Here is a 20,368-nt window from a genome sequence, read left to right on the forward strand (position 1 = left end):
GCCCGCCACCCCGCAGTGTTGGGTTAGTAATGTTTTATTTCTTTATTTTTCGGCACTGCCTGTAGCTTTCAAATAAGACTGAAGGGGGACCTCTGCTGGCTGCAGGGTTAGTGCCGTGCTGGGCATGCCCAGTAGGGGCCAGTCAAAGTTCTGGAAACTTTGACAAAAGTGTTCCGTGATTGGGCTCCATCCTGATGATGTCACCCATATGTGAGGACTAACATCCTGCTGTTCTGTGAGAACACCTGTTACAGGTAAGCAACATTTGCTTTATTGTTTGGACATGGTCTTCCAGCAGGATAATAGGTTTGGACTGTCCCTTCTCTCTGGCCTCTCCATTCCTCCTAGTGCCCATTTTATTATTTTGGGTTGACTTTCATGTTAAAAGAAGAAAAACCAGATTTACCTAACAAACACACGTCTTCCTTCTGTTAGCAGCTGGTGTGTTTATTTTCCCTAAACTAGTGAATCCCACTTAATGTGATTTAGTGACACTGCTTACCTGTACCCTATGTTCTCTGAAGACAATATTTCACTAATTGCACAATCCCTCCCCCCCCCCCAACTATGTTAATAGAACTGAGGGGAGCCCAAGAAATGAGCGGTAAAAGCCATTAGGTCTTTCAGAAAGCTCTGAAAACATGATCTGTTTGGTGCTGATGCAGTCATGTTACCCACCCTGTTACAGCTGAGCTTTCCTGGCAGTTACTAGTGAGAGAGAACAATCCAATGTAAGCAGTGAAATGGGATCCACTTGAGGAGTGGGTCAGCAGACTAGATAGGCCATGAGGTCTATATTCAAAAGCCATTTACACGGATAACTGAAATGTTATCCATGTAAATGGCTAACCAGCGATATTAAACAGCATATGCAGCTAATTTCTAGCCACATAATGAGTTATGCAGCCAGAATGTACTTCTGCAGCTACCTTGCATTCAGCAGTGCTGCCACGCCACTGAATATCCCCTTAACTTAGCGGCTAGCTATATGCGGCTCACTTAACTAGCCACTGTGTGAATATCTGCCGTCTGTTTCTAGGTTCAAAGACACTAACGCGAGTGCGCTGGGGGTGGACTTGAGGGGAAAACCTAGGTTTGAATGTTAAGGGTTGGGGTGTGAAAGAGTATGTTGGCTACCTGGTCTGAGTCACAGGAAAATAGTTCTGAATGGAAGTTACAAGCTCAGATTGAGGCATGAGGAGAATGATAAAAGGTTAGAAAGCACAGATCTTTAAAGGGAGAAGAAGAGCAGATTTCAAAGGTCAGATAGGAAACCAAATACAAATGCAGTCTGGATTTGGCTTTTTGTAAAGACTAAATTGATGACAGAATTTTAGTAGCTGAAAGTGATTTATTGGTAAAGCCGATAGGACAAACTGAAGGTCATCAGCATGGGTTTGTCGGTAGGCAAGGAGAGAAAGCAAAGCTTCAAAGTCTGAGGCAGACCACTGGGGGGGGTGGGGGGGGGGAAGGCATCCTGAAGGAAGGAGGTAAGTAAAGTGACTAATTGGCGTATTTCTGTTTGTCACAATAAAACAAATGTTAAAAGGGAGGCCTATTGGCTGTGCAGTTTTATACTGTCATTAGGCGTGTAAATGTTTCATTCTGGCCTAAATGGTGTTCTTTTTCTCCTTTGCAGGGAGTTGCACTGTGAGATGGGAGAATAAGACCATGTACTGTATAGTCAGTGCCTTTGGACTTGCAATATGACTTCATTTGAATTGTTGAATTGCATCTTACTGATTGTTTTCAATTTCACATCTTCAACCACATATCTTATACACTCCTGAAAGTAGCAAGCATCTTTCTTTTCCACACCAATCTTAAAAATGTGAAGCCAGATTACATGAACCAGATGACCTGTTCATTTCACCTTCTTGTCCCTTAGTTGTCGCACCACTGGTATTGCCAAGTTACTGTGTCTTAAAGCTCTGAAACCGAAGCAAATTTTTTCTTCTAAGGTGCTAAATCCTGAACTTTGCTGCAGTGTAGACTTTACTTTAGCTTTAATCGCTGTAATGATTGAAAATAAATGCTTGACTATTCACACATTTTACCTTGGTTAGTAGTCTAATAAATTATTATAGAAATTTCAAGCTGCAGTGGATTTGTTTTAAGAAATAAAATGAGTAAAAAAAGTTATAAATCTAGCTGCTAATAGTATGGCTTACTACATTATGTCAACACCAAAAAAAAGCACACTATGGGTCCTGTGTATCAAAATCAATAGGCAAAAGGCACCACTCAATTAATTAATTATTCTAGTTGACTCCGTATATATCCAAAAATGTATCACTATATCAAATGATTAATTATTATTTTGTAAGATGCTGATCAGCAAGCCTGACAACGTGTTCAACCGTGTAGAGTTGAACCGTCCAGTCTGATCTTCATCTGCGGCTCTTACCGGCTGTGTAGCCTGTAGGAAATGTTCAAATGGGATCGGACTAAAAATCAATTTATATTCCATCCGAAATGGCTGTAAATCATATTATCACGGCTTAATAGCCTGCAAGGAAATGTAAATATCTTATATTCGCGGCTCTAAAGCCTGTGAAGATCAATAGGAAATGTCTGTCCCAACTGTAAAGATGTCTCCGTCTCCAACCCGACAATGGCTGGTGTTTCGCTGCAAAAGCGCAGCTTCATCAGGGGTCAATAGCCTTTGGAATGAGACAGTGGAAAAAAACAAACAAACAAGTCAGATGTGAAATCCAAAAAAATGCGTTACTTATCTTAGCGATGCAAAAGAGCCAACCTCCTTGTTGTGGATGCCAGGTCTCGCAGCGATTCTTCTTAGAAACGGGGACAGAGACCGCTGAAAGCAGGTTGTGAAAATGAAATAGCCCGTGGAAAATAGGACGTGCTGATGTCATGACGACCATGTAAACAGACTGAATGACCAATTTCTGAGTTGTCATTGTAGAAAAACTTGCAATTCTAAAGCAGAGTTAAGACCTGTCAGATGTGTTGTATTTAACAAGTGGATCCAACGCTGTTCCTCCTGTAGCAGAGCCATGTTAAAGTCTCCTCCACGTCAGGGTGGAGAAAACACATGCTCATAAAGAGTCAAAAGTAGGAGAATATTCTAAGCACTGGGATACCAAAGGAGCCGTGGTGTGTATTTTGTTCAAGCAGGACCTGTGTTCAATTATCCTGGTTTTGAGAGATCGTCTTGTTTTCCCTACATACCAAAGGTTGCAAGGGCCCTGTATCAAGTAGATCACTCCAACAGATGTACAGTCTGTATGAGGCTTAAAGTCTCACAAGAGTGAAATTAATTCTCGAAAAGAAAATAGCAGAAGTTTCTATCATTCTGTTACAAACTGAGCAGGAACCACAGGCTTTGTGTGATCCTATGATGGTAATGGATGGATGGATGGTGGAATCTGAAAGAACTAACTGGTCCTGCAAGTTAGACCCACCGCTGTATGTAAACCGTGGGGCTCGCTGAAACTCAGGATGAAGCTGCAGGATATGCCAATTATTAGCAATAATGTTCTTCATTTTAGATGACATCGAGGAAAAAGGTAATATGCAAGTGAGGATATCTTCATCAATTTCTCTTTGGTAGGAATAGCCACTCTCTGTGGGCAAATTTGGCTCTAGTGTATGCTCTTTTTATGCAGGGTATGGGATAACCTCTGGCTAGGAATCTCTCCTAAGGAGCGTGCATGCAATTTAAATTGCCTATTGATTACTACATTATGTGCCAGCACACAAATTATCAATTCAGCCTATCTGCTGCCTTCAGTGCCCAACAAGGTGTGCACGAGTACCACAACAGTCAAACAAGAATAGCAGGAGGATAAAGAAATAACTAATTTTCCTCTTCTAGAATAGGATAAAACTATATCCACAAAGCAGCATGCAACAGTTCATAAGTATGGGTGCAGTTTTCAAACTACCTGCCTTGCTTTTATCTGCAACCTTTGCACCAGATTTTGAAGGAAAAAATTACTTGTCCCTCTTCAAAAATTGTCAGAAGTACAAAAGTACCCATCGATGTTTGCACCTGCTTTTACTGTGTAGGAAAATAATGCCCATAGATTTCAAAACTTCAGTCTATATATGTTATTTCTGGAACCCATCTGGGTGGTGGAGCAGGCAAGAAGGTGCAGGTCGTGTAGCTTAGAATAGCAGTGCCCGAATGCTCTCCCTCTTGCCTGGCCATGATGGTGAAGTGGAAAGACAGCTTCAGGCTTGCTTTGTCAATGGCTCTCCAGCTGGTGACTGTCCCAAGTGACAACTTTGTTGTGGCGTGTAGGAGCCACAGGAGAGCTGGGGGCTGCATGCTCAACCACAGGGAATTTGGGAGAACAAGGCACTGGAAGGCTCATTGAGGATGTTATCTTAGCTTCAAGTATCGTGTTCCTCTTGCTCAGTGCCTATGGGATTTTTGTTAACATAACACAGCTGTCAGGAAGTTATTCCAGCAAACTGGTAAAAAGCTGCACCCAAAATAGGAGCGCCTCAATGCCACTAAGCAGTCACTCCAAAAACAATCCCTCTGCCTCTAAAATTGCAGATAAAAGGTAAGCTGCAACGGAGCTCTTCTAAAATATGACCTCTCAGCTAGAGTCCATGCTGGAAGCCCTGGTTTTGTTTCTTATAGTAATAACAGTATGCAGAGTAAGTGAACTTCACACTTTGGTGACTTATCCACCATATCCTCAAGTTTTTTCCAACAAGATTATTTTGAGAACTCATCCCAGGTTAGTACCCAAGATAGTTTCTCAGATTCATTGGAAGAACTATAAGATTGGCTCTGATTTTCTTTCCAAAACCTCATTCTTCTGCAGTCTAGAGAATGTAGAGCTTGTTCAGCTGGAGAAGTGTTCTATTTGGATAGAACAAAATCTATTTTAAATGTCTACTCAGTTGTTTCTCACATATGATCCAGCAAAAAAGCAAATGCTATAAAGCCTGGCTTTCACATTGCATTTCCTATTTTCTCTCTAAAGCAGAGTTTCAACTTCCTCAGAAAGTTAAAGCTCATCAAATAAGAGCCACTGCAGCTTCCATAGCCCATTTGTGTCATGCTTCCATTGAGGACATGTGCAAAGCTACCACTTGGACAGCCATACATATATCCACAAAACATAAGTTTAGATCAAGATTCTCAGATTGATAGTAAATTTGGCCAAGCAGTTCTACAAAACATATTACAATAAAAATTATTAACGTCCCTCTATCCTCATGTAAGAGGGCGTGCAATTACAAACTATAAACAAGATTGTTCTATGCAATCCTTAGCTTGGGAGTCTTCATTTGTGTGGCTTCTTTTGTTCCTGCTTGTCCGTAGAGAATGCAGAATTGCTTACCTGTAATAGATGTTCTCCATGGACTGCAGAACAAATCAGCCACATGATCCCACCCTTCTCCCCTTAGTTGAAGCTTAGCTTATGAAATGATTTATTTGTTTTTATATACCAACATTCAATCTGGCATATCACATCAGTTTACAGTGCAACACATGAAATAACTATGACAATGGTGTCTTATTCTTTACATAGTAACAGAGTAACTTTGTATATCAAACAAAATTGCCAAATTAACTAAGAACACATGAGTTGATGAGACAGGGGTGTCAATCTTCTTCAAAGGGCAACTAACAAAATTGTCAACTTAAACAATTGAGTAGGTCTCAGAACTAAAATTAGGTGGAGGACCAGGGGGGGTGGGGTAGGGAGGGGTGACATCTTTGGGGGGTTTGGCTCAGGTGTGCTGCAAGTAGGCAGAAAGAAAGGAGTGTGTTAGCCATGAATGTGGGGTCGTGTGGGTTCATAGTGATTGGGAGGTGCCGTTAGCCCGCTGGCTGGTAGGCTTTCTGGAATAGCCCTGTTTTCAGGGTCTTCTTGAAAGTCTGGGTTGAAGGTTCCATTCTGAGTTGTGTGGGTAGTTTATGATGGAAATGACTTGCGCAGTGGCAGAATAGAAACTCCTGCACATGCTCAGGAAGACTCTGGTTTTCTGAACTCAAGAGTATTTTTTTTCTGTATCAGCACAATCAGATATCATCCATTTGTGGCTGTCATCTACTTGTGTTACAGGTAAGCACCTTTGCTAATTCCTCACCATTGCCAACCACCCAGCTATCTGTATTTCTAATGATCAAATCACCAGTACCAATGACCCTTTACTGGATATACAGCCTTGAAGATGAATCCTTGATGCTAGAGAATAACACATCACTTGGTGGCAGGTCCCAGCTAATGCTCTCCTTTCTGGTGACTTTTTACCAGCTATTAAGCACCAATGAGGCTCACAAAATGGAGGCAGCGGAGTTCTATGTCCGATGATCTCATCATATAGCTTCAAGGTCAGCCATGCTGGTTGCCAGAGATTGTACATGTTTGGGGAATGCTACGAGCTCTCTGCACCAGGAGTATACCTATAACTTATCCCTAACAGAAAGATAATTATACATGTGGCACGCGACATCAATTATTTATTTATATTCTAATTTTCTGGTTCTAGTTCAAGCTTTGCAAAGCCAGTTGGTTTAATTAGAACTCACAGCTTTAACAAGATGTATATGGCTATGGCTTGATAGAAATATCCTGTGCCTGACTAAGCACTGGCCTTCACTAACATTATCAGTTAGAAAAAAGAGATGTCTCTTGTTCTTATCTGAGATTTTTTTTACTGAGCAAACTAGAGGAAGAAAAAAAAAAAGAAAAACAGTATGCAGCAGTATCATGTCTAAGCTGTGCAATATATATTGATCCACATTTATGAGTTTATTGATTGGTGATTGCTTTGTTCCACACTATTAACCCCACCTGTGCATCAAAAAGTCTTCCGGAAAACTAAAACAACTCTCTAAAATAATTGTATACAGTTGGGAACCACCAAAATCACAAGATCTTAATGCTAGGATATCTTCTAAATGCTTGGGCTCACCAAGGACCACAGGGAGAACACATACAACAGGCCCTCAAAAGAAGCCAGGTTCAAACCAATGCATCCAAATCCTCAGAGCCCCTCTTTTTCCTTCTGCTGAAAAACCCTTTCTACCTTTACGCTCTTGCTGGATGCTATCAAATCCATCATTAGCTGTCCCCACCAGTATACTATCTGAATTAATGTCCTTTGTGACAGACACCCTCCTTAGGGATCTAATGTGTTGCGACTCAAAAAATTCTGCTTGCACATTCTCCATTCCTACTATGTGCAAAGTTGAGGACACTCACATGCTTCTCTGCCCATTCCAAGAGAGGAGTTGCTTCTGCCAACACTTGAGCACTCTTGGTCCTGCACCCTTGGGTGCTTCATATACACCACTCACATTGCATTAATAAAACTTTGACTGCTTGTCTCTGGGGAGAGACGCAATGTGGAGCTGTGCCAATCTTGTCTGGTTTCCAAGTGATTGATGGACCATTGACCCTCCTCCAACATCCAAGTTCCCTAAACCACTTACAATGAGCGCCCCAATCTAGTAGACTGATCTCAGATGTGACTTATCTAGGAGGTGGACTACAGATCCATTCCCTTCTCCAAGTTCTCGGTTGTAGGCCACCAATTTAGAATGATGTTGGCCTGTTCTGGAACCAATCGATGACTTGAGTAATCTTGAGGATGAGAATTGCTTCTGGACAACACAACCTTTGCAAGATCCTAAGGTATGCTCTCGCCCAAGGAACCAAGTCCAACACTGCTGCTGTGGAAGTCCAACAGCTGAAGATAATGCTACACCGTCAGCCTCCCAGCAGATATTGAGAGTTCATGCTTGACTCTGTAGTTTCTGGATCCGCTGTACAGATAACTGTACACGATCCTTCATGTCAAAATGAATCCTCAGATACACCAGGGACTGAAATCTATAATCTGTTCTTCGCACCCATCCCAGTTCTTGTAGTAGGTAAACTACTCTGGCTGTAGCTGCCTCGCTCTCCTGTGCTAATTTTACACAAATCAACCAATCATCCAGACAAGGATGAACTAGAACTCCCCTCTTGATATAAGTATACTGCTGCCACCACCCTTATCTTAGAGAAAGCCTTGGAGCACAGGCTGAATTGCAACACTTGAAACAAAAATGACTATCTAGCACAGCAAACCACAAATATTTTTTATGCTTTTTCCTTATGGGAATATGAAGATATACTTCTTTCAGGTCCAATGCCACTAGAAAGTCCCCTTGCCTTACTGCTAGAATCACCAACTTCGAAGTCTCCATTCTGAAATGAGGTACCTTTAAAGCTTTGTTAACCTTCTTCAGTTCTAAAATAGGCTGAAAAGACCCCCTCCTTTTTTGGGAACTACAAAGTAAATTAAACCACCATGATCCAATGAACCTGTGGAACGAGGACACTGTGCCTATTTTAAGATGATCCAAGGTTTCTGGAACCATTTCTCTCTTTCAAGTGGAAGAATAAGAGGAAGCCATAAACGTGTCTGTTATAGGATAGGAAAACTCCCAAGGCATAGCTGTTGCAAATGATCTCCAGAACCCATTGGTCTGAAGTGATCTGGACCCATCTCTAAAAGAAATCTGTCAACAGACTACCTATTCTCTTTACTGGAGAATGGGACTAGAAACCTTCATTGGGAGCTCCGGAAGGTACCAGGACTTCCTAAACTACCCTATTTTCCACCTCTTGGAACATAGAAAAGACTAGAATCTATTAAAGGGTCTCATTCTCTGACTTCCAGAATACCATCCCTGTCTGCTCTTCCTGTAGTCTCGAAACCAAGACTGATACAAAGGACCTTTTGGCTTACCCTCTGGAAGGCCAGACACTTTAAGCTCTAGGCAACTTCTTGAGATCCTTATCAAAAATGTTTCTCTTTAAAGGAGAGCTTATTCGGATTACTCTTAGAAATTGTATCCACAAACAATTATGAAACCACAATAAATGCTTTGCTGCTACAATGAAGCCCATTCTCCTCACCAAAGAATGAAAATGTAAAAGGAGGCAACCACCAAAATGGCTACCCCCTGTTCTGAGTCACCTCTTCGAGTACAGACTTGGAACTATCCCAACACTTTTGCTGAATATGTGTAACAAGCGCATCCATGCCCTTGCTATAATACTTCCTCATACAGCCACCTGCAGAGTCATACTAGAAGCCTCAAATGCTTACTTAAGCACAAATTTTATTTTCCTGTCCTGTTTTTGAGGGCTGCACCCCCCCTTTCAGGGGACGAGTGGTTTCGTTTGGTTACTGAGCACACCAGATCATCCACCTTTAGAAACTTTCTTCTGGAAAACTAAGGAATATATTTTTGCCAGCACCTGTCCACCTTAAAAAATTAGCCTCTGGTGATTCCCATTCTAGCTCAATGAGATCCTTGACTGACCAGTGTAATGGGAAGGACTTGGAGGGTTTGCACAGATTCGCCATAATAGGGTCCTCCAAAGCCTCTGGACCTTCCTGACCATTTTCCTTCACAATATTAAGTACTCGCAAGGAATGAGAATTTAGCCCCATGGAACAGTCCATAGAAGAACATGCATGCTCCCCAGGGGAACACTGATCCTCTTCCAGCTCTACCTTGTCGTCACTGCCTTTCAAGTCCCTAAGGTCCAAGTATCTGATTTGGTGGATTTTTCATCCCCTCCCTCCCTTTCCTCCCCCTTCTTGCTCTATTTTGCCCTGTGCCCCCAGAATCAATATCTTGAGAGGATGGAACTACTGAAGAGGGCCCAGGAGCAGAGTTGTGCCCCAAACAAAATGCTTGATGCAAGCATTTTAAAAGTTCAGCTGAAATTGCAGCCCAAGAAGAAAAGGAAACAATTTCGAATATGGAGAATATCGGCCCTTTAAAGATGCTGCTTGTACAGCTCTGAGGAAATTCACAGCCATCTCCTGCACTACAGGAATCGGGCAAGGTGGATCCAGCTCAGTGTCTTGCCAGCTACACCTCCAAAATGGCTGCTATTCCTGCCACAGCAGCAAGCATGCTGGTGGGAACCAGCTGGACCGAATGTCCCATCAAAGTGGACCTCCCAGGAGAGAAACCTGCTTCAGCTGCCCAGTTTGCTTCTCCTCAGAACACATGCGACACACTGCTGGCTCCACAAACCACAGCACCTACACAGTGCATTCTTCTTTCTGCAATCAGATGGTGCCACCATCACTGCCACCACAAAACTACAAAATGGTCCCAGACCACAGCAAAAAAATTCTGAGCCACTTACCCTGGATTAGTCAAAGGATAGTACCTTTCAGGATCTCTGGCCTTTTTAAAACTTTTATGGCTCTCACAAAGTAACACCAAAGACAGCAAAGAAAAACTGCTCACTGCCTCTTATTTTTCTTCAGAAGTCATCCTTGAAGGAAGAAGGAAGGAAGGGAGGGGAAGAGAGGCAATACGAGGCAAGGGAAATTAACTGTTTAACAGTTAACCTTAACACCAACTCTAGAAGCCCCTTGGGTCAAGGGCACTGCTCAACCAATGGTGGGAGTTGTAGACTTTCACCTCAGAAGCTGTCCTCCAAGCTCCCAAATTTCCCCTTCACCTGTCTCAGCTCAGAGCAGACTATGTGTTGGAGAGAGAGGATACTGCCACGCTGAGCTCTGCACAGGAGCCTAGGAAGAGTAGCAGCAGCAAGCCTGTCAGTCTACGTCTCCATCTGCTGGTTGGCATAACCCAAGAATCTGGACTGGTCTAGCTGGATGAAGAGGAAAGTAACCGTTTCTTTAATGAATTGAAGAATGTCTACACAGAATCTAAAAGAAAATTCAGAGGTGTCACAGTCTCTTTCCAATTGCTGGACAGAACAAGAAATAGGAACGCACAAAGGTACAATATAAAAATTTATTTATGAATATATTAACAAATGATTTTAGGATGCACATTTAGTTTTACCCTCCAACATACAATATTTGCAGGAAATTAACATTCAAACATTTTGGTTCTGCTTTCCATATTATGGTAAAGAGTTAATTACTTCAGGTAAACTTTAGTATAATTTGTTACTAGAGTTTTTCTCTCACACGTGTGAACAGAGCAATATATTACACCAACATCCCATGAAAACCTGAAAGCAAAGTTATATTTACATCTCCATGATACACTTATCTTACACATTCTACACTCTTTAGCATACAAATCGGCCAGAACATGGTTTCCTTTTGCTTATATTTACACACAAAAATAAAATCTCAACATTAATTTAAGGATCAATGTAGTTAATAATACAATTGGAATGCAAATGATAAGGAAGCACGCATAACCTTCATTTTGGGTGCAGTCACATCTTTTTCACAAAAAAAGAAACCAGTAAGTATGAGATAAGAATCCTTTATAGTTTATGCAAACCTTTTGTCCCCTGATTTCTTCAAAAAGTATCAGAATTCAGTTTTCACCCCATGAAGGCTTAATTTTTTGTTGTTTCTGCTAATTCTGACCAGCACCAATAACTTTTACCCCTTAGTTCACGTTAGCCAATTAAATAGTGCAAGTGCTGTATGAGGGCAAAGAGCCACCTAGCACTGCTAAGTAATTACAAGGAATGTAATGCTGTAGCCTGAACCAAGAGAAAGGGAAAAACAGGTGCTTTCTCACTCCTGCTCTGTGAGGAAAGGAAGCTATTGCAGGGCAGCTACTTGGAAAATTGTTTCCGACTGGTTGCCAAGGTTAAAACTGCTCACCGACTGTAAGAGAAAGGAAGAGACTTTTCCCAGCAAGTTATACATTACTTTTATACATGACACACAGGCTGGGGGCAGCTTATAAATGAACAGAGTTACTGAAATAAGCTTTTAAAGATTAGAGTCCATTAGTCACCCATGCATTGCTGGAAGGATCTATGCATTCAGGTCCCTATAGGAATGGGGAACTCATGGGGGGTTATAGGCAGTTCTCTCCTTCCCCCCCCCCTCCCCCTGAGAAATCATGAGGGAAGGGGAATCTCCACCCTCAAGGAAACAGAGCATGGGGGGGGGGGGGAACAACACACAGGATTTCCCCCTCCCCTACAAGTCATTGAAGCATGTCGGGGAGAGGCGAATACCCTCGTTACCCCCAGAAATCAAACAGTTCAGGGCCCCTGCCCAGACCTTTCCTTCTCCCCTTGGTCTCGCCCGGCACAAGGGCCCTCACCTCCGGCCCCGCTGACCCTTTTCTTTCCGTCTTCCAGGGCTCGTGTGGCCGGCGCCTGCGACCCCTGCTCCGGCACGGGTGGTACCATCATCAGGGAAGCCCATGCTCGGGGCAGAGTCAGCGTGCAGGCGCCGGCCGTCCTGCTGTGGCCCCTGAAAGAACGGATGAAAAGGCTGGCGGGCCCGGGCGGCAGCAGCAGCACTGACAACGCTCTGGGAGCAGAGGCAGTGCCCACGTCACCCTATGCCCAACTCTGGGCACGTATACACTGGAAGGAGGGAATCTTTCCCCCCCCAACCATGTGAAATAGCATAAACCACCAGGCAGCCTGGTTTAAGCCTTCCCTGATGTTATTTTGACTGCTCTTCCGTTTGTAAAGAAACCACAGAAGGACATTCCTCAGTTTGCAATGACCCCCTTGATGGGTAATGCTTTGCTTATCTACATTATGAAAGAATCACGTTTAGAGGCAAAAAACAAACAACATATTGGCAACAAACAGCCATGGTCTATTATAATAATTACATTTCTCTCTTTCAAGCACAAACATATCAAGATGATTTCCCCACGAACACAGATTATGGACCAGGGGGGGAGGGGAAAATCACTGCTAAATCCGACCTACAGTTTTCTGTGCCTTGCTCGGCATTCAATCAGACTCTAAGCTGGGGAAGTGACTGTGGATATCACTATAAAGACAAGAAAACCATGCAGCAATGCTGTGCAGAAACCAAGCCAATCTGCGGTCTGATTCTGATGCTTTCTTGGAAGGGAGACAGAAAAGAGACATTTCTCAGAGATATTAAATCTGGTTTGAATTATTCATTTTTGCAGGGTCAGCTGAGGTTCCTCTCTCTTATCAGGCTGCTCGCACAGAGCTGTACTGTGCCCATTAGTGGGGATGCTGAAGACATGTATGGACGTACCAGCGTTTCTGGCCCCAGATTCACAGCGGCTTCTCTCTCTCCCCGTCGCTGCCTGTGAAAATCTAATACCACTTGACATTTTAAAAATTGATTTTTCTTTTTTGCTTGCTCCTGTTAGAAATGCTTTTGAGTTCAAACAGCCATAGGAAAATACAGCAAAATGTTTCAAGAGGGGTCTGCATCTAATAAGTGCAAATTATATGAAACCAAGCCCGTTATTTAATCCCCGCCCTCACAACACTCACGCTTCTGAATTGGATAAGAAATTAAAAATAAAAAGATCAATGTACATTAAAATAAATGGTAGTAAATTCAGTGTCAGGCCACTGAATTAAAATACTACCCCCTCCCCATCCGGAAAAAAAATCTCAATCCTACTTTCAAAAGAAATGAACACACAATGCATACATGATAATGTCTGAAAACCTAAAGACAGCACTGCTGTACAGTGTTCAATTAGAGAGAAAAAAGGGGGGACGACTCTCAGGTGTCATTGGTCCTGTGAATGGGAGAGCAAAGCCTGAACCGAGAAATCCATTTCCACCGAGATGATAAAAACGAAAAGCTGGGTTTCATTTCCAAGGACTCTGCAATACAGATCCACCTAAAAATGTGCACGGCACACAGGAGGAAACTGGTATGGAAGTGCCAACCGGCATAAAATCAAAATGAAAAAGTGCATGATCAAAGTGTAAAGCTATAAAATGCCAAATAAACAACAAACCTGGGCTTTTTTTTTGTCCCTCACCATAACAAACTGGAATGGTTTATGAAATCAACTCTAGAACGCAGAGCTATTTACAAAATGAAGCTACAAATGGAATTTAATAAAGTAAAAGCCCAGACAGTAATATTTCCTATATAAAATGTCCTTTCCAGTTTTGTGATCTGTACTATTATTCCCAGCCCAGAAACACAAGTGTGTGAAATTTAACGACCCCATCCCACATCCACACCCCTTGTAAACATTATTCTAAACTGAGAGAGTCCTTATTAGCCAGCAGGGCTGACAAGGGAAGCAGAACAAACGTCTGAAACTGAACTGGGAATAAATCCTGGGCTCTCTTCTGAGGTTCCCGGCGAGGCCCTCCTCAGGGGGGGAGTAGATCATTTTGGTTAATGAAGCTCAGCCCGGCTCTGTGATTCTCTCACCCCACGTCTGAAGGAACGAGGCATTAGCTCCAGTAAACAGAAAGCAAAGCCCACCTTTCAAGAACCGGGGATAACTGTCATGAAAGGTTAACAGAATGCCACATTTCATAAAACCATTTCCTACAACAACAACAAAAATAGCAGTGAAGGCTGTTTAGACCACCATGCAATGTTTGCTTCAGATAATGAAAGATTAATTAAGAGATGAAGGATTATAATCTAATTCTAGCCGCCCCTGCCTGGTTTCACCAACCTTTAAGCAGTAAGCATTCATTCTGGGGGGAGGTTCAGTACAGGAGCCGTCCTCTTTCCCCCTCATTCCAGTTCAAGCCACAGACCGGCCACCTGCCCCCCTCTCCTGGCTTAATCCCTAGTTCCCTGTACGTACCCGGATCAGTCCAGACCATGGGTTATGCCTCCCTTCCAGCAGGTGGAGACAGAGAAAAACTTGAAAGGCGTCCTCACTTAACAAAACCAATCTGCTCCCCGGGAGCCTCGGGCTGACCCGTTTCCCCTCAGTGCAGGGACGGCAGCCACCTTACAGCTCAGGCAAGAGCTATGGGAGTGGGGGAGCTTTCACCGGTCCCTGCCAGTCCTGATAATACGTTTGGATCAGGACCAGGAATTTTTCCAGGAGGACCCTGATGTCTCGGGGAGAGATGACGGTGATTCTAATGCTTTTTCTTTAGATTTTGTCCTTCCAGGTCTCCGCAAGGTGGTGCTTTGCTGGTGAGACCTGTGCAGGGACCATCCCCCAAGGTAACCAAGCGCACAGATGTGCCCGCGTCTCTACAGGTCGCGAAGTTAAAAGGCGCTTTGGCTTCAGGAGGTGCAGCCGCTCCGGAGGTTCCGGGCAGTGTGGCTACAGACGCAGGGGTCTCTCCTCCCCCCCCCCCCGCCAGAGGGGGCTTGGAAGAAGAGTAGGGGAAACAGACCCCCTTGGATGGAGATGACCCTAAGGTGGTCCCGTCTGTTCCAGAGAGAAGAATTAGAGCCCCTCATTCCTGCAGTTCTTTCTGAGCTCGGAGTGGAGCTCCCCCCGCATGTTCCGCCGCAGGACTCAGTGGATCCAGTCATGGCGGGATTGCAAACGCCGACCCGGGCTTTTCCTTTCCATCCCATGCTTCAGCAGCTGATATCCAAGGAGTGGGATGCTCCGAATGCTGGTTTGCGGGTTGGTCGAGCCATGGATAAGATTTATCCGTTGTTAGATGAATCTCTGGAGCTCCTGCAGTCCCCTAAGGTAGGCGCTTCAGTTTCGGCTGTTGTCAAGCGGACCACTATTCCAGTCGCAGGCTCGGCGGCTGTCAAGGATCTTCAGGACTGCAAGCTGGAGGTCCTGCTTAAGCCCCTACATAAGGGGCTGATGTAATAACAGTGCTAAAATTGGAGTTAGATTTCAGCATGTGTTTTTACGTGCACATTAAAAAATGCAAGCCCTGTGGGTTGCAGGAAGCTGATGATAATCAAACAGACTAGGAGTAAAAAAAGAGCAAACAGGCCGATGCAATAAGAGGTGCAGGAAAGTTGGCGCTTTGAGTCGAGCACCCGCTCTCCTGGGCGCGTGATTTTGTATTCAAATGAGGCCACGGCTAAGGAGGCGGCGACTGTCAGTGGGTTCAACGCTTAATTTTACCGGTGTCTGTTTTCGAATCCGCTGACAGCCACGATCAGATTTTTTTTTTTTTGTGCCTCTGACTTAATATCACTATGAGAAGTCAGAGGGTGTACAGAAAAGCAGGGGTTTTTTTTTTCTTTTCTGTACACTTTCCCGGTGCTTTATATGGTTAACGCTTGCCTTTGGCACACATTTTACTTTCAGTATTCCAGGGTAATAACTAATACGCTCATCAACATACATTTGCACGTGAACAACGCTATTAGTTTCAGGGGGGCCCCACGCATTTTCCACAACGAATATGCATGAGATAACTATGCATGCACTGAGTCTCCATGATATGCAAAGTTATCTCATGCATATTCATATCATGAAAACCCAACTGACTGTGGGGTCCCCAGGACAGGTTTGGGAAGTCCTGCCTTAAAGAATTAAATGAGTCCAAGCGAAACACCGAGCTCTCCAAAAGCTCCCCTCCCCCTATTTGGGAACCTGTGTCGCTTGGGCAACATGTTTTATTAAGCGGGATATTAAGTTTTAATAAGTGAAATGAAACGAATGAGCAATCCCCTCAGAATTTTGAAAGGGCAGCCTTCTGGAAGGGGACTGGCCCTTTCATGCCGTGCGACAGTGGCGAGAACAATCAGCAGTGAGATGGCGTGAATACATTATTAATGGAGGAGGTAAGGGCTTCTCCGGCAGGTGGGGGAGGGGGGGGGGGGATTCGGCAGGCTGGGAATTCCGCTCGGCCCGAGTACAAGGGGGTTGTGGGAGGAGGAGTGACCCTGCCTGGCCCAAATTCTTTATAGGTGAGAGCGAGGGGGCTCGGCCTCTTTCCTGCAGAAATTTTAACTTCTGCCTCTGATCAGGAGTTAAAATTTCCCATGGTAAAAGGCGATGTGCTAGCACTGCAGGGGACTGCTAACCTTGCCACGGGTTTTTACAGCGCTAAAACAGGGCGTTAAAACCCACAGTAGGGTCAGCGTTGGTTCCTCTCTTCTTTCCTTTCCCCTACCTAAATCCCTGGCCCGGTTCCATTCCAAGTTCTCTCTCCCTCTCCAATCCTCTCATGGATCCAGCTGAGCCCCGATTCTGCCAGCGGCAGCAGTACCCACCAACAATCAAGCCGCTTCTGGCGCAGCCGCCCACCTTTAACCTCCCTCCCTGCTGGCATTTGCTTCCAGGTCACACAGGAAGTGACCTGTGTGTGTGTGTGTGGGGGGGGGGCTGCTCTATGTGCCTCCCTCTTTTCTATTGGTCGACTCACTCCCACTGTAAGATTATCAGATATTTGGCAAGCAAACCAGGAACATGTGCTCCCAAGGTTGTGGTGGGAGCAAGATAGGTTTATGAGCCATGCAGGGAACTCTCTCCTGGGAAACGTTTTCCCAGTCCAGGAGGTGAGATTACATCAGGGGAGGAAAACCACGCGTACGTTTGATTTGACAAGTATGCGCATGATCGCCCCACTTCTCAGCTGCTGCCCTCACACACAGCAGGAGCACTTAGTGCTCGTTTTGGAAGAGAAACTTCCTGGGTAGTTACAAAGTGCACATGTACTTGCAAGGATGCTGCTCTCCCAAATCTGTACTGCACCAATAACCATGACAGACTTTACATTATCTCACAAAAATATATACTAGCAAGCCAATTTCTCTCATCTGGGACTGCTCCTGCCACTGGACAGCTCCCTTTGTTCTCCACCCTCTTCCCTTCCTGCTGAGCTCTCTCCTCTCACTTGCCCTCCAGTCACTCATGCTCTCTCCTCTCCACACCCCCTTCCTAATCCTTTGACTCCCATCTCTTCTACCCCTCCTTCCCTTGCTTTTGCTTTCTCCTATCCCTTCTGCTGCCTCCCTCCCTTATTCCTGTACTCTCTAATATCCTCTCCCCTCCTCCTGCTCTCCTCCCTAGGCTCACCTTCTTTCCCTGACTTTGCTGCCTATTCTCTTTTTCCCACCAGCTCTCTGATTTTTTTTTTTTGATAGTTGCAGGTTACATTGTTACTGCTGACCCAGAGCAACAGCACTAGCTCCCCTCCTACCATTCCAAGCAGCACCTAAGTCCTAATAGCCAGGGACAAACTAAGAAACATCAGCACTTGCCTTTATATCATTTTTGCCTCTAACATGTGTGCAATTAAGCAGCTGTACTAACTACTGGTTTCCTGCTGTGGTTTTGCTTTTCGGTTACATACACTCACAGACGTTTTCGACAGGGCACTTAAGTGACACTATAGGTGCGGCCTGTTTAGCAGGCACAAACCCAGATGGTTTTCAAACACGCAGTAACCTCGTCCATTGCATTAAAAGGTCTGCTTTTGTGGCTAAAGAAACACGCATACACTTCGTCAAGCAATGATCTAATGCACTTGCAGCATCCATATGCTTACTATGTGCACGCATTTTCAAAACTGAAATGTATGCACGGAGCTTGCAATCGTACCCCTGGAACGCCTCTCTTCTATGCAGCCAAAAAGTCCACTTAAGTCAGATGTGGCTGTTTTAGGTGGGTTAATTATGTGTCACCCACATCAAAGGCACTTATGCCTAAAAAAAAAAAAGTAAATATGGAAGAGATTTTGAAACATGGTTTGCCTGGCTTTGTCTCTGAAGGGCCTGAGCTGCTAACTTTCAGCTCCATTCTGTCTGCTCCCAGGGCTAAAGGAGCAAGGTTAAGTTCCCCTTGGCAGAGGGAAAGCATTAAAAAGCTGTAGTGTTTCTCTGTTTAAGCAGCTTTCTGCGTTACCAACCCCCTCTCTACCCTTTTCTTTCCCGTGCGCCCCTAGAAGCGACTGCATTATCCTTCTGAAAGGATTTAGCAAACACTGCTGCTCAATGAATGCCACAGCCTGGAAGTAACTTCATGCGACTGGCAGGAACTGCGATGTGCTGGGGGCAGAGCAATTACCTCCCCCTTCCATGGAATACCAAGGAAATTGCTTCTGAATACTAAGACTGCAGATGTAGTAAAAAATAAATAAATAAAATCCTTAATTATCTATCATTAAAAGCATAATATGGTGAATGCCTCAGCATTACGATAATGTTTCCTAATGTCTGCAGCTCTGTGCTTCGCCAAGGGACTGAAACATTTATCGCTGGTATCGCAGCTTGGCTGGCACTGCCATATTTAATACAAAGTCAAGGAATTGTTTTGTACTCTGCTGTCTGAAGTTCTGATGTTCTATTCTGGCTGCTAACCTTATCGTCAGTCGTCATTAGTCCAAAAGTCATGCTACTGTCTGGTAAAAGCTGGAATTCTGTCTCCCAGCTCTGCTCCTTCCACACTTGGCATGCACACACAAATAAAATGCACTGCCATGCATCCTACTGAAACTTTACTTTCCAATCCTCGCCTGGCTTTCTGCTGCCCAGCGATACATATGCAACTCAACTCAAGTGCATTTCTCATCTCTATAAACACTTGGCAGTAAAAAGTCAGATGACGCCTCCTTTGCTGTGTTAGCCACTTCTGGACAAAAGTAACACCGAGGGAAGAAAATGCAGCTATGGTCAGCTGTGAGTAACCGAATCATAACCCAATAAATCTCTATTAAACATTCTGATGACAGGGCACTGCACACAACTGCTCAGATACTTCCATGTCTCAGTCAAAAGCAAAGCTACTCATGCCAGAGCTGGCTGGGTCCTCAAGGTCATCTAGCCCAATAATTCTCAGCCAGCCGAGTTTCCAAATATCCCACTGAATATGCATGACATTCATTTGCATATGCTGGAAACCTCTTAAGCATATTTACATCACGCATATTGACCGTGAATATCCTGTAAAGCAGGATATTCACAGTCCCCAGGACAGATTTAAGAACCACTGAGCTTATCTGCTCTGACCTCGAATGCACTTTGTATGAATTTCACTAAATGAAACATTCATTCAAGGTTAGCAAAGGGAAAAACCTGCAACACGTTAGTCCCTGAACAGAGTATGACAGTAATATTTTTTGTTTTAAATAATTCATGCAGTGAAAGAAGTGATGTCTGTCGTGTATCCTAATAAAATTCAGCCTTCAGGCAAAAAGTCTTTTTCAAACTGGTAAAAGAATAGGAAGAATTTGCTTTGTCACGACACCATCCGTATTCCTTCAGCTCCTGATTATACAGTAAACGATAATTAAGAAATAAGACCTAAAACCTTTTCAGGAAACAGTTCAGTAATGAAGTGGGAGAAGGGGGGGGCTTCCGCGTAAGCTCAGTCACTGTCAGATTCTTCTTTGTACTTGGGCCGAACGGCTTGACCGTTCTGAAGAGGCATCTCCTCGTAATCGCTCCTGTGAAGCACAAACAGTTTTAGCTGAACATTTGACCAAAATGGGGCCACCTAGATTTCGGTCTGCTAGTCATGCATGCAAGTTAGGCAGCTAGCGTTGAGCATCAGTGCTAAGCCCTTAATTTGCTTCCCCTGATCTAAGGCCACTCCTGGGCCCATCCTGTTTTTGGCTGCTGGAATGCAGGCACATTGTAAAAACCCAGGAGCCTATGTTTAGGATCCCAGTAGGACTCAACTTAGCCACCGAACTCCCAAACAGGCCGATATAGTAAAGTCCGCGGGAGAGCGGGCACTCGCCGGTGCGCGCGATTCTGTATTTAAATTAGG

General features: G+C 44.2%; 2 protein-coding genes across 6 annotated transcripts in view; one reads left to right on the top strand and one right to left on the bottom strand.

Moving 5' to 3' along the window:
• The window catches only part of LOC115088408 (dynein light chain Tctex-type 1), a 45,443-nt gene extending 43,347 nt beyond the window's left edge, over positions 1 to 2,096 (top strand). Inside the window, exon 5 of the mRNA XM_029596644.1 lies at positions 1,640 to 2,096. Coding sequence (XP_029452504.1) covers positions 1,640 to 1,710 — 71 coding nt within the window. The 3' untranslated portion in view covers positions 1,711 to 2,096. The remainder of the gene's footprint in view (positions 1 to 1,639) is intronic.
• Positions 2,097 to 10,757: 8,661 nt separating this feature from the next.
• TMEM181 (transmembrane protein 181) overlaps positions 10,758 to 20,368 on the bottom strand; it is a 150,142-nt gene continuing 140,531 nt past the window's right edge. For all 5 annotated transcript variants that reach the window (XM_029596646.1, XM_029596645.1, XM_029596647.1 and 2 more), the window contains exon 17: positions 10,758 to 20,042. In XM_029596646.1, the coding sequence (XP_029452506.1) occupies positions 19,974 to 20,042 (69 nt within the window). In that variant the 3' untranslated portion in view covers positions 10,758 to 19,973. The remainder of the gene's footprint in view (positions 20,043 to 20,368) is intronic.

The sequence above is a fragment of the Rhinatrema bivittatum genome, chromosome 3 (genome assembly GCF_901001135.1).
Source record: "Rhinatrema bivittatum chromosome 3, aRhiBiv1.1, whole genome shotgun sequence".
NCBI classification, from domain to species: Eukaryota; Metazoa; Chordata; class Amphibia; order Gymnophiona; family Rhinatrematidae; genus Rhinatrema; species Rhinatrema bivittatum.